Genomic DNA, 13,725 nt, shown 5'->3' on the forward strand with positions numbered 1-13,725 from the left:
CAACCAATTAAGATCACTAGAAAACGCAATAGAAGTCAGGAAAAAATCGGCAATATTAAAAAGAAAAATAAAAAAACAAAAGGAACAGAACTGGCAAAACACTTTAGAAGGAATCAATAAAAACACCAACACCAAAGACCTATGGAACCTGGTGAATAAATTGAATAGTAACAACAATCTGAACAGCAACAATCACAAAGAAATAAATATAATACATAACGAAACAAACAAGGCAAAGGATTTTCTTAAGCTGAACTTTACAAATAATACAAACTCCAAATTCAAAATAAACATTCAAATAGAACCAAATCAAGAAAACGAACTCATTGATCAAACTCTATGGGAACAAATAATAACAGGAAAGAAGAACACAGCACCAGGACCAGATAAAATTACATACGACATGCTAAGAAACATCAATCCTGAAACTTTGAAAAAAGTCCTAAACGAGGGAAATAACATGTGGAGAAAAGGAAGAATTAAAAAACATCTAAAAAGAATGAAGATAATAGCCATATGCAAACCAAACAAAGACACAAACGATATAGAAAACTACAGGCCAATAGCACTAATCCCAACAAACACAAAAATATTCAACACAGCCGTTATAAGGAAAATGAACAAACACATAGAGAACAACAATATACTCCCCGAACTATCATTTGGATTCAGAAACAATAGAACCACTAATCAACCAACTAACTACATAACAAATCATATACAACATAACAAAAGGAAAAATTTAATAACGGGTATAATATTCATTGACCTTGAAAAAGCATATAACAAAGTTAAAACAAAAATATTAATTGAAAAAATGATAGAAACTAAGATACCAACACAAACAATCAAATGGATTCAATCATTCTTGACTAATAGAACAATAGAATTAGAGAGCAATAATCAAATAATCAAAAAATTAGTTACGGATGGACTACCCCAAGGTGACGTTATGTCACCAACCTTATTCAATTTCTACACCAAAGATTTACACAAACACATAGATAACAATCACATAAAACTAATTCAATACGCAGATGATTTCGCCATAGTTGGAAACGGAAAAAATCAATTAGAACTAGAAACAAACCTACAACATGCCACGAACATTTTTGCTCAAGAAATAACAAAACTAAACTTAACGATCAACACAGGGAAAACAAAACTTATGACTTTCGAAGAAAACATCAACAGAATAATAATCATCATACAAAACAACCCAATTGAGGAAGTAAAACATTACAAATACCTGGGAAATATTATAGACAGAAAACTAACGTTTAAACCTCACATAGATTACATAAAGAACAAAACAAACACCAGACTAAACATAATAAAAATTTTATGCTCTAGGAAAAACAACTTATACCCACACAAAGCGCTAAACATATACAGAGCTAACATTCGAAGCATAATAGAAGCAGGAAGCTCGTTTACAAACAACAGCACACAAAAAATACAAAAAACTTTAAACACAACCATTAACCAAGCACTAAGAAAAGCTACAGGATGCACTAAAACCACGCCTTTGAACACATTACACGCTTTAGCCGCAGAAATCCCATTCAACATAAGAAACAAGTACACCACCCGGAAAGAACTAACGAAAAACATAGTATTCTCAAAGCCAATAAGATCACAAATAGAAAAACATCAAAAAATCAACTACAAAAAAAGAAAAAAAACCTTTCAAGAATCGCTATTTGAAAAAGACAAAAACAAATATACCCACCTTTATATAGCCACAACAAACAATATTGAAGAACAAATACAAATAGACATAACACTTACCAATGAAATAGACAAAAAAATTAACAATAACAGAGATAGGATGAAACAATTAACACTACAAAAAATAGAACAAACAAACCAAAACAGACCCTCCATATACACGGATGGAAGCATAATTAATGGCAAAGCCGGAATAGGGATATATATTAAAGAAACGAACGTACACACATACCTCGACTACAGCTTAAAAAAATACGCCTCCATAACCACAACCGAAATTATAGCAATAAGCAAGGCCCTCGACAAAGCAGACGAAATGAAACTAAAAAAACCAATCATATACACGGATAGCCTAACAGCATGCAATATACTGAAAACCGCCCAACAAAAACTGCTAATAGAAGAAAATATATACAAAATAATAAAAACATGTACCAAATTAAAAGCAGAAATAGTTTGGATACCATCCCACACAGGAGTAAGAGGAAATGAAATCGCAGACTCTCTAGCAAAAAAAGGGACAATATCTCAAGTGAAAATAAACAACAAATACAGATACCCAGATATTATTAAATTATTCAAAACGGAAATGATTAAGGAAACTTTAGAATGGTACCAAAAAACAATAAATAACAAAGGAAAAAAATTTGCCAAATTTCAAAAAGAATTTAAGCTCGAACCATGGTACAAACAAACTAACCTAACAGGTAGAGAGGTAAAAATATCAAACAAAATTTTATCAGGGCATGATCTCTCCGAATACTGGCTGGAAAAAATGAAAATAGTTCCCGAAGGAAACTGTGATACATGTGCTAGTCCAAACACCGGGTGGCATAAAATTTTTGAGTGTCCAAAATACGTCAGATCCACGGAAATTAATATGAATAACCTTATAGAAAAATGGCAACAGAAATCAGGACGAACTCTAAAGAAAATTATAGAACTGATAGACAAAAATAACATAACTATATAGAAAGGCAATAAAAGACAAACAAAAGACAACAATACAAACACCCCAAAATCAGAACAACCATAACTAAACAATAGAATACAAAGGAGATTCCTAACTTCTTTACAAGAAGAGCAAATGAATCTCCTAATACTTTCAGTATAATAAGATATTCCGACCTTGAAACGACAAAACAATACGTAAAGCTTCGATCTCAAATCAAAACACAAAAAGGAAGTTTCTACCAAAAAATAATAATAAGTAAAAGGCACCAAATATTCATGATGATTTCTGACGTTCCTTTGCCGGACAAAGCTTACGCCAAGAAAACTAAGAATAGAATATCTACACAACAAACAATAGGAACACAATAGAATACATAGGAGAAACCAAGCAGGAAAAAAAAAATACAGGAAGAAGATAATAAGGAAAAAAAAACATGTTTCAAAGAAAGACGACTACAACCCTCTAAGCACCACTCAAAAAAAATAAATAAATAAATAAATAAATAAATAAAAAAAAAATAATAATAAAAATAACATTATTAACACCCAAAAAAAAAAAAAAAACAAAAAAAAAAAAAAAAACAAAAACATACAAAAAAAAAGAAAAAGAAAATCAAAATAAAATAACCCAATAATCATACTAGCTGGAAAAAAAAAAAATGAAGTGGAAATGAAATATAATAATCTGACTAACCAAAAGACGGTAACACATGCTCGGGGATGGAAGATAAATACTGACACGACACTCACGCAACAAACAAAAAGAGAAGAGACGAACGACGCAACAGCAACAACATCAACATAAATCGGGACAGAAGACAATACCGACAATAGAAAACAACTCAGAAAATAACAAAACAACAACAAAATCCAATGGAAATGGAACGAAATATGAAGGAACATATACACTAACATAAAACCGGTGACAGAAACTAACAACAAATTCACAGAAACTCACCTGGAACAATAACATCAAAACAATAACATCAGAGAAATGGACTCACAGTCCTACTCTTTCACAAACAGGGTGGTACGCCTCTGATTATGACAGCAAATGTCATAGGAGGTTTCAACCCATCCACCTAATAAGAAGAAGAAGAAGAAGTGTTTGAAAGTAAGTCAGCGAGCGTGAATGAAATTTATCAAGCGAAGAAACTGTTGATAAAGGCACCATGACCGACTGCATTGAAATCGCTCTGACTAGCGATACATCCGCACAGCATTGGAGCTGTTGTGCATGGGACGTTCGCACCGGGACGCAGCTGATGACGTACAGAAACGGTGGACCGTCGGGACCGAACACGCTGCACACCGTCAACAATCAGGCTATCGTTTCCGGTAATCTCACCAAACCGCTGCTAACAGTATGGCCCATCAACCGGCAAGAGCCGGCCAACGTGAAGTATATGCTGCCGGCCATACCTGGTGCTGTGGCGGTTTCGCCCGATGGTAACTACTGTCTCGTAGCTCATGGCCATTCCTTCAACGTATACAACCTGTTAACCGGTGCCAATATGGCATCGGTAGCGCAACATTACGGAAAGATCAACGTTCTACGGTTCACGGACGATGGGTCACACTTCGCCAGTGCTGCCCAGGACTGCCGAATCGTCGTGTGGAACCTAGCACGAACTGTACAGCAGAAGGACGACCGGATGCTGTACGAGTTGGCCGATTTTACGCTGCCCATTGCAGACGTACTGATCGGTAAGGGAGGCATGAAAGCGATGCTGGCGGCTGTGTCACTTGATCGTTCCTGCAAGCTGTACGAGTTGGCCACTGGCCGACTGTTACTGAACGTCGTATTCCCCGTAGCCCTAGCTGTACTGACGATGAATGCGCTAGAGACGGAACTGTTTGTCGGAGACAAGAAGGGGCTCATATACGTCTGCCACCTGCAGTCTGTTCCACGTTCGAAGGAAATTCATCTACAGCAAGATCTGCTTGACCGGAGCGTATTCAAAGGCCACACGAAAGCAATCACCTGCCTGTCGGTGTCAATGGATTGCGAAACGTTGCTGTCCGGTGGGGAAGATGAAACGGTGATCGTGTGGCATGTGAAAACACGCCAACAGTTGAAGCTGCTACCACACAAAGCGCCCATCACGAATGCGTTCTTTCTCGTCACGCCCCGGGCAATGTTTGATCCGACGGTGGAGCTTTCCGTACCGTTTCCACCATTCCAGAAAGTGGTCATCACTAGGCAGGAACGAGAAAAGATTAGCATCGAGATGCCGGTTAGAAAGCTTCCGTTGCGCGAACGATCGGAGCTTTCGGGGATGTCGTTTGCGGTATGTGACAGCGATAAGGACGGTAAAATGCAAGAGCTCAAACAGGAAATAGAGAAGCTGAAGGCGATCAATCAGCAACTGTATCAGCAAACTATATACGATATAACGAACGAAGCACAATGATCGTGATCGTAGCGCGGGCAAATATCTTGAATAAAATTGGAAAAATATAGCAGTGGATACAGCATTAATTATATAAGCACAAACAAATGATCACCAAGCAAGGCACTATTTGCAAAGTAAATTTAGTCTACTGCAAGACTTTAGAGCTTTTGGGTACTTACGGTATACATTTTCTCACTTTTCGTTTTTCTCCAATTTAATTATCATGCAATAGCTAGCAATTCCAACACGTTCGTTAGAGGGTGGATTGATTTTAATTTGTTGCAACTACCAGAGGTCCATTATGAAAACCATTTCGGCATCACCGCAGCATATCATCTGTCGCACGTTCACGTCGATCGAATTGATGGGTTTAAAGTCTTTCATACGCGGCTGGCTCCTTTCTATGGAATAATCGACGAACGATGACTGGTTGCTCAGCGCCCATTCCGTAACTAACCCACCAGCGTCGGCACTGAACATGATGTCTTGCTCCTTTGCAAACTGTATATCGGTGACGGGATCAGTGTGAACACCAAATTCGAAGGACGCATCGTACGGTTTGCGTATGTCCGAATTGATAATGGAACCATTTTCCAACCCCACCAAAATCTGGCAAATAAATTACATTAGGCAAGATCGTTTGGGGCTAAAACTTAAGTACGGCTAAAGTATACTCACAAGTGACTTATGCTTGGGTAGGTAGTTTATACACATCGGCACGGTCATTTCATGGTCATCATCGTGGCACGTTTCGATGCTAAACACTGGTTTGCTACCATTTTCGCGCGTGTCGTAACAATTGAGGAGACCACAATGTCGTCCAGCAACAACAACATTGGGATAGATGAACGACACGCACCGAATGCTCGAACTGTCCGGGTGTTTTATGGTGCTTATCACCTTTCCCGCATTACCCGATATTACGTTCAAATTACCATCTTCACCTCCCGTGACAATGTACTGGTCAAATGCTGAAACGCTCATCGCCGAACAGATCGATTGTTTCCCGTCGAACGTGTGCAGATCGTGCATATTAAACTTGTGGGTGAAATCATACGACATGGCTGATTCGCGGTTAAGATCCAGCACGCTGAGTGTACCTAAAAAGGCGACAAACTTTAGGAACCTTGCATTTGCCAACAATTTCGTCAGCACACCTACCTTCCGACGTGACAGAGACCAAATTTTTATCATCGATAAATCCAAACCCAACAACATCGCCGGTTACACAGAATTTGGCCGTACTTTTCGGCACCAACGGCACACCATCGCTCTCTCCGTCTGTTAGCTCGTCATGTACAAGGTTCCACAAATTGATCGCGTTCACCTTATCGCCCCAGCTGCCGGTAACGAAGAAATGTTCATCTTCCGTTTGGTTCGGTACCCAGCGCACACACGACATTTTGTTGGACAGCAGGAAGCACTGGATGTCGTTGGGAATATCGAGCTCTTTGCCAGCTGCATCCATCGTCGATCTATTTACTTACTTTCGGCACGAAACGTATACTGAGAGAAGACTACGCGCCAAGCGAATTTGTCAACAATTTTACCGGTACCGTTGGTGTTGCGTTGATGTGGGCTTGGGATTGTTTAAAACGACAGGCTGTGTCATAAACAACATGTTGACATGCAAGAAGGTTAGAGTTTTTGACAGCTGTGCGTGAAATGATCCCGTTGGCGCCTCTTCTCGGTCCTTTCTGAGCTCCTTAGCTCCAAATGAGAAGAAACCGAAATCCATAGGGCTACGCATCATACTTCGGATCCCATATAATCGTGCAGGCCTTGGCGACCTTCATAATCATACGTTGATAAACAGTTTTTTACAATTTATTAACTTATTTTTCGATTCCTTACTTCAAAATTACAAAATAATTATCACTTTTTTATTCAACAAATAGCGCTGTTAGCACGGTGAACGTTATCTTGAGTCTGGAGGATGTACCCACTGATACCGATATGATGGTTCAGTCCGGATTATCGTAAGAAAAATTATGGAAAAGGTACCGTGATTAGCGCCAGGTTTACGCACTTTTAATATTGTATACAAATTTGCTTACATACAGATTTGCACGGTATTTCCTCGCTGACTGCTGCATATCGCCCCGCACCGTCTGAAAGTAACATCACTGCGATCCCATGCTACAAATATCAGCACCCAGAAAAGCAGTACAGCAACATTTAATAGAGCGAGAGATCATGCTTGTTTTGTCAACCCAAGTGGAAATTGACAAGCTAAATATAGGCCAGAGGGGGTGTGAAGGGTAAAAATTTGCTCGAAACGTCAGGTTGATGGAGTGTCGCGGTATGAAACGACGGGCTAGCGGTAAGAGTGTATGATGGTATGGGTGAAAGTCACATTCGGACAGGAGCGGTTTCAAAACAAACCCATAACGATATTCGTAAACAACGCGTTTTCAGTACAACTTCGCATTTCTTTCGTGTTTTAGGTGTTTTGTGGCTTCAAGCATGTAGAATACATGATTTAAAATGTGTTCAAAAACTTGTTAAGCACAGTGAAACATCGTGAGGACGAGCTAAACTAATTTGAAACCGTTTAGAAAAGGAATTGCGGATAATCAGCTGGGACTCATCAGTGCTTCAGAAGGTATGTTTTAAATTTCATTTGCTGTGTGTAACAGTATTCATTGAACTCATAACCAAAGAATCATCGAACATAGATCATCAAATTTCAGTACTTGGTCGGACGATGAAGCAGAAAGCACCATCGCAGATGAAGCGGAAATACGAAGTGTTTGTCGATGGATATCGATTGCAATGAATCCGCAGTGAAAAAAAGATAAGTATACTAAAAGATAAGAATTTTACATAGATCATCAAATTTCAGTACTTGGTCGGACGATGAAGCAGAAAGCACCATCGCAGATGAAGCGGAAATACGAAGTGTTTGTCGATGGATATCGATTGCAATGAATCCGCAGTGAAAAAAAGATAAGTATACTATAAGCAATGGTCATACCAATAACCTAATTCGTATCATGATCCTAACATAATTTTACTTATTCAACCTTTTTTCATAGACGCTGGTTCCAGTAGAAAACAACAGAAAGCAGTAAATCTCTTGTTGGATTGACCTAGTTGGATTGTTGGATTGACCATCCCAGTATAAAGGATTGCAAAGCGCTTTGAAATTGTTACCGGTAAATTATATAACAGATTAAGATAATCATGTGCATCATGTTATCATGACTAATTCTCTTTCACTAGGTTCGCTCACGGTTGTCAAGCTTGAAGGAAATTCGTTTCAAATTTGGAATCGTCTTGATAGGACATGATTCCATGATTTTCTACACCTGATCCACTTTGGAGCGGCCCAGCCAACTACATCGATCCTCAACCGTGCCGCCGCCACAGTTACATGGCGGTTGATCTATAGACAATTGATCGTAAGCGGTACAGCTTCAACATGCGGTCGTTGAGGTGTGAGCGACGATCGAACAGTGAACAGCGTCTATTTCAACGCAGGTTGACCTACCGGCTGATCCTGCCACCATTTTAAGCATGTACATAACTTAACGGTTTCGTAAAACCGTTTAACTAGTTCTAGTGTGGATGTACTTTCTGGCCTTAAAGAAACGAGCGCGCAGGTCGATCCTAGGACGCATTGTTGTGCGATAGATGTTGTATGTCGTGTTTTCGTTGACACGACTCGTGGGTGTAAAGGCGTGTAGTGTATGTAGAACTCATACTACTTATTTAAAGTTTAATAAAAGCAGAACAGGAACTTTTGCTTTAATATGAAAAAAACATAGTTCAAATAATTAGGAACAACAGGTGTTCAACAGAAGAGACGAATGGCACCAGGAGGTCAAAGTCTTTATAAATAAAACAGAGCACAGCAGGGGATAATAACTTTAATTTTAACGTTCATAATATTGCATTATGTTACTTTACATTTGATAATACATTACCATCAACTAAAACTGTTTTGTGTGTTTACCTTCACAACGTTTCTTATCCTATTTAATAATTTCGCATCCTTCTTTTTCTAATACTTGAAACTTGTCCGCAATACGACGATAGAATAGATAATACGATAGCTTCAAATACCATCCGGATCGTTCCTCCGTAGATGCACGAAGAATAACATTGCCAGCTTCGGATAGGGAACGTTGAGCAAAACCATAAATGGTTGGTTTAGATCTCGTGAGTGTGAAAGAAAAACATGCTAAAATATGTTGCTTAACGGAACTTTGTTTACGCATAAGAAATGATAAGAAGTTGTTTTTTTACATTACATGTCACACACTGTACCAGAGGAATAGTGGAAAAAAAAGTTGATCAACATGGTACTGTTGAAGGATGCTATGTATTTGGTAAATCTATAACATTCTTCACCAAAACCAATGTAATTCTTCATTCTTCACCAAAACCAAACGATACGACCCTTTCACACAAACCTTCCGCAATCAGAAGCGCTACGATTACCACAAGCGATTGGTCGAGTATCCTGTTGCAACATGCAGAAAAAACAAAACCCCATCGTTATGTTCCCAGGAGCAATCCGGTACAAAAGTCTAATTTGATTGCGCGTAGCCTCCACCGGCCTAGCATAGCAGCATATGTGCCAAAATCTAGGTGAGTAACAAATTTTCACTATGATATTTCATACGATCTTCTCTTCCCTCTCATTCGCAGATATACACACTCAAAAATAAATGCAACCTATAAATAGATCGGAAACATACAACAGCCACTGTTGTAGGGAAGCATCCATCCCCACTTCGCTTTTTTGCGAGCGTCAAGCCAGCTGACAAATTGGTTTCAATGTGTTCGTGCCACCACCTACCTTTGTGTGCGTGCAATCCGACCCCCCGATAAGCTGCCGCGCGGTCGAGTGCCATTGAAAAAAGCCAAAAAACTGCTCGAAATTTCTACTTGGGAAGAGGGTTGTTCTTTTGCCAGTGTGCTGTGATTGCTTTTACCGTGGAACTCCAAGGCTATTGAAGGAGACAAGGTTGAATATTAACGATTTTCCGCAAAATTCTTCTTCCAATAATTTGACGTTTGTGGGTGTGGGGTCATACGTTTATAACTACAGTTAAAGCGGTTCAAGCGTATAGGACGTGTATCATTTGAGAAGGGGAAATTTAATAATTATTTGTAGAATATATCACTCATTTCATTGCTACGTAATTGATATCAGCTTATCTATTAAAAAATAAGAATATTGCAGTATATGCTTGATTTATATGTCCAGACGCATTGTAGTCAGCAAGATTTTTGGTGTGGTTCGCCGAATGTATGACTTGAAACCAAATTGTGGCGGTGCTAAATATGAACGAAAGGATGTTACTGTACCAAGTGCATGTGGTTCTTTTCGTGTAAAAAACATCAATTAATCGGAAGGTATTCATTTCGTTATAACTGAATCTGCGCACGAGTTCATCCTTGGGAGTGCCACTATCTTAAGATGCCGCTCTCTTAAGATCGAATGGAAAGGGACATTTCACGGACGATTGTGGCTAATCGATATCGATAGATAATGATTGTACAAAATGATATGAAATGTAATCATCATCAAAAACTGTTTCACTTATGCCTTTTCATTACTCAATTTATTCTGGATGTAAATGATACAGTTTTGCTTGGTAGCAACTTTGCATTCACCAATAGCCTTAACAATATAAACCGTCCCCAACGGACATTCTCTTTAATACTTCATTAGTTATTATCATTACTTCCAATTCAAGCGCAAAATGTTGTGTAAATGTACAATAAGAAAAACATAGAAATGATTAATTTTAATCGAACAGAGAAGCACCGTTGCAATTCAAATGGCCGGTGTACCTTTTCTGAGGGATTATGCAGGCTGTCAAACGCACCCTCCCCTGTCAAATGCACCTTCTAGTTTTTCGTCTTCTTACTTGTCAAAATACTCTACATTCCACCACCTTGTCTCCTTCAATAGCCTTGGTGGAACTCCATCGAAACGGAAGCACTCTGTCTGATGTGTTCACTTAAAGTTGCGAATCTGCCATAGAAGACGATCATATCGTGCAGCAGCACGATTGATACAAGAAAATAAGAAATTTACTAACTTGAGCTAAAATCCTAAAGTGTCGTGTGAAACAAGTTAACCGTTCAAAGTCAAGCATCATTATCTTCATTGATAAGACTCGTGAAAGGAGTGATTCAGATCCGCGAAAGTGACGTCAGACTCAACATAACCTTATTGTGAGTTTAGTAAATTTAAAATTTAAGCGTAGTAGTGTTTAAAACAAGAACAACTGCATTTAAAATGAATGATGAAATAGTAACGTATGTGAAAAGGGGTTGGTGTGAGACCAGGCAACAGTACCGGTTTCCCATTCGGGTTGCAGCCCCAACAAATTGGAGATCGCACTTCAATAGATCGAGATTCAAATGTTCGAGAGGCAACCTTAAACTATGTGTTTATATAAGTTTTGGTGGTACAAAACGGTGGTAAATAGCTAAGGTGTATGAATATAGGAGGTAAAGTTATCCAGAGTAAATTGCCATTCCTCAACATGATACAACAGTTTCAAGGGCATAGAGGGTGGCAGTGAAGGAGAATGGAAGTTGGTTTGGTGGTGGTACAGTGTTTCTCATACCCATTCTAAGTGTTAAACTTATGTCTCCAATTTTAAAATAGTTTCATTGAGTCATGTTTGAATGTATCATTCCAAAGACAAACAACCTTGTGTTCGATGCTGCCAAACCAATTTACACTTTCGGAATACGTATTATACAGGCCAGGAACATAAGTTTAAAACTTTTAACCGGCTTGAGAAGCACTGAAAGAAGAACCAAAATATCGTCCACGATGTGTGCGAACAGCTTGTGTGGTGAAATAAGATGAAACGCAAGCAGGTTAAACTCTTCGGTGAGCTAAACATCCAGCAATTAGCCAGCTAATTTGATTTGATAGTTGTAAAAAAAGTCTGTCAATTAGAGTTGGAAGTATCGGATTTGGGTGAATGAATCGAATGTGTCTTGGATCTGAATGAATGAATATGGATCTCTATTTAACACGTACTAGATCACGATATGGTGAGAGGGCAAGGTTATCAATCCGTTTCCAGAAAACTCGATCCAGTTCTGTCCTCCTCCATCCCCGGCTGCAACCAATATCCGACAGGTCCTGCCCCCCTCCCCACCCTCCGAAAAAAAAATTAAATAAGGGGCCTCAACTATCATAACACCCAGGGCCTTCAAGGGGATTGATCCGCCACTCGGAGGTATCAGGGTACACTATACTGCAGGTATGCTGCATTTTTAGTCTTATGGATCGTATGGCTTTGTGGATTTCATAGTTGTTGTAACGAAATTTGCTGCCTTGTCTTGTTTCCGGGAATATGCCTTTCCTATGACCAATGGGATTAGGTGCCACTTCAAGCATTCCCGATCGTCAACATTAAGGTCAGGTCTTGTTCGGTTTTATCAATACAATGCCGTCATCATCATAGGAATTATTAAATTATTATGTACTATGTGTAAATCAAACGTTCTCAAGATTGGCAAATTCATACAATTAGTTTAGCATTTGTTCAACTTCATATCTAAGGTGTGAATGTTTTTCCATACAGAATTAAAATGGGCGATGAAGCTACGCCATCGACATCCAAGGCGGATTCTATACCGGTCAATTGCAGTAATCTCATGGAAAGGTAAGATAATACTAAAGATGGCGATTTATTAATGCATATACAGCAGAACATCGATTATTCAGGCGACTGCGGACCGTCCCCGCATTCCGGTTAATCGATTTCCACGGATAACAGGTCTTTCAGCTTTGTACGTGCATTAACTGATGATGAAGAAGCAGATCAGTGCTAAAAGCATTCATATATGTTTAATACTAGCAGGTTATGTTTATTAACAATATGGAACATTTACCAGGGAGTTTAACTAGATAAACTGTTAAATAAAAAACTCTCAAGTTCTTCTCGGGCCAATCGTTTGAACGGTCACAAAAGGCAAAACTATTGTACTAGCTGTCATTATAATGCTCACGGATAATCCGTCCGCTAGTTAATCAGGCACCTGATATTCGGCGTTCTGTAATTGTAATCTCTGTAATCTCACTAGAGGCTCCATTGTTGTTTTTCAATTACCGTAATTCTGTTATTCTTGCTGATTGTTTCTTGTTTGAATTTTCTTGCTAAAGTTATTTCTATAATAAAAACCTAGACTGATCTACAATTTATCTAACAAAATAACGCATTTAAAACTATTTGTCAAAACCCACTGGTAACCACAACAAACAGTGGTTGTTTATATGAAATTTTGCCTTTGACACGAAAAATAAATTGCTCTACCGTTTCAAAATGAACATAACCGGGCAATATCCTATTATCATCGCGGTTAAATCACTACAATTGCCTTATGTCGGCTATGTTGGCTTGTTTAGCGAGAAAGTGTTTTGTTGGAGCATGCTAATATATCGTCAATCAGTATTCTCCATCCGATCTGTTGAATTGCATAGGGTCTCCAAGGAGCGCCTAATCCACCTCACACAGTAACCTGCAAGAGTTCTTATATAATTTATGTTATTTATATGTTTTACAAAAGCAACAGTAGCACTACAAACGAACACAATGCACCTATAACAACGCCTGCAGTCCTGTATTCAGCATACAAGACAGTTCAATCCATCTTAGAT

The 13,725-nt window shown here is 38.7% G+C and overlaps 2 protein-coding genes across 2 annotated transcripts; one reads left to right on the plus strand and one right to left on the minus strand.

Moving 5' to 3' along the window:
* The first annotated feature begins 3,857 nt into the window (after positions 1-3,857).
* On the plus strand, positions 3,858-5,099 carry LOC128708195 (WD repeat-containing protein 18). Its single transcript, XM_053803155.1, has one exon. It carries the CDS (start codon positions 3,858-3,860, stop codon positions 5,097-5,099), a length of 1,242 nt encoding a protein of 413 aa, XP_053659130.1.
* A 267-nt stretch (positions 5,100-5,366) lies between these two features.
* On the minus strand, positions 5,367-6,549 carry LOC128708140 (nucleoporin Nup43). Its single transcript, XM_053803100.1, has 3 exons — positions 6,243-6,549; positions 5,760-6,181; positions 5,367-5,690 (listed from the first exon to the last, which is right to left on the minus strand). Exons 1-3 carry the CDS (start codon positions 6,547-6,549, stop codon positions 5,367-5,369), a joined length of 1,053 nt encoding a protein of 350 aa, XP_053659075.1.
* Positions 6,550-13,725: the final 7,176 nt, after the last annotated feature.

This window comes from Anopheles marshallii, chromosome 2 (genome assembly GCF_943734725.1).
Source record: "Anopheles marshallii chromosome 2, idAnoMarsDA_429_01, whole genome shotgun sequence".
In the NCBI taxonomy this organism is placed as follows: domain Eukaryota; kingdom Metazoa; phylum Arthropoda; class Insecta; order Diptera; family Culicidae; genus Anopheles; species Anopheles marshallii.

Bases quoted from the DNA above. Each gene is read 5' to 3' on its own strand.
- LOC128708195 (XM_053803155.1), top strand. From the start codon at position 3,858: ATGACCGACTGCATTGAAATCGCTCTGACTAGCGATACATCCGCACAG.
- LOC128708140 (XM_053803100.1), bottom strand. From the start codon at position 6,549: ATGGATGCAGCTGGCAAAGAGCTCGATATTCCCAACGACATCCAGTGC. The intron at 6,182-6,242 runs GTAGGTGTGCTG...TCGCCTTTTTAG, and splicing joins GGTCTCTGTCACGTCGGAAG to GTACACTCAGCGTGCTGGAT. The intron at 5,691-5,759 runs GTGAGTATACTT...TTTATTTGCCAG, and splicing joins TACCCAAGCATAAGTCACTT to ATTTTGGTGGGGTTGGAAAA.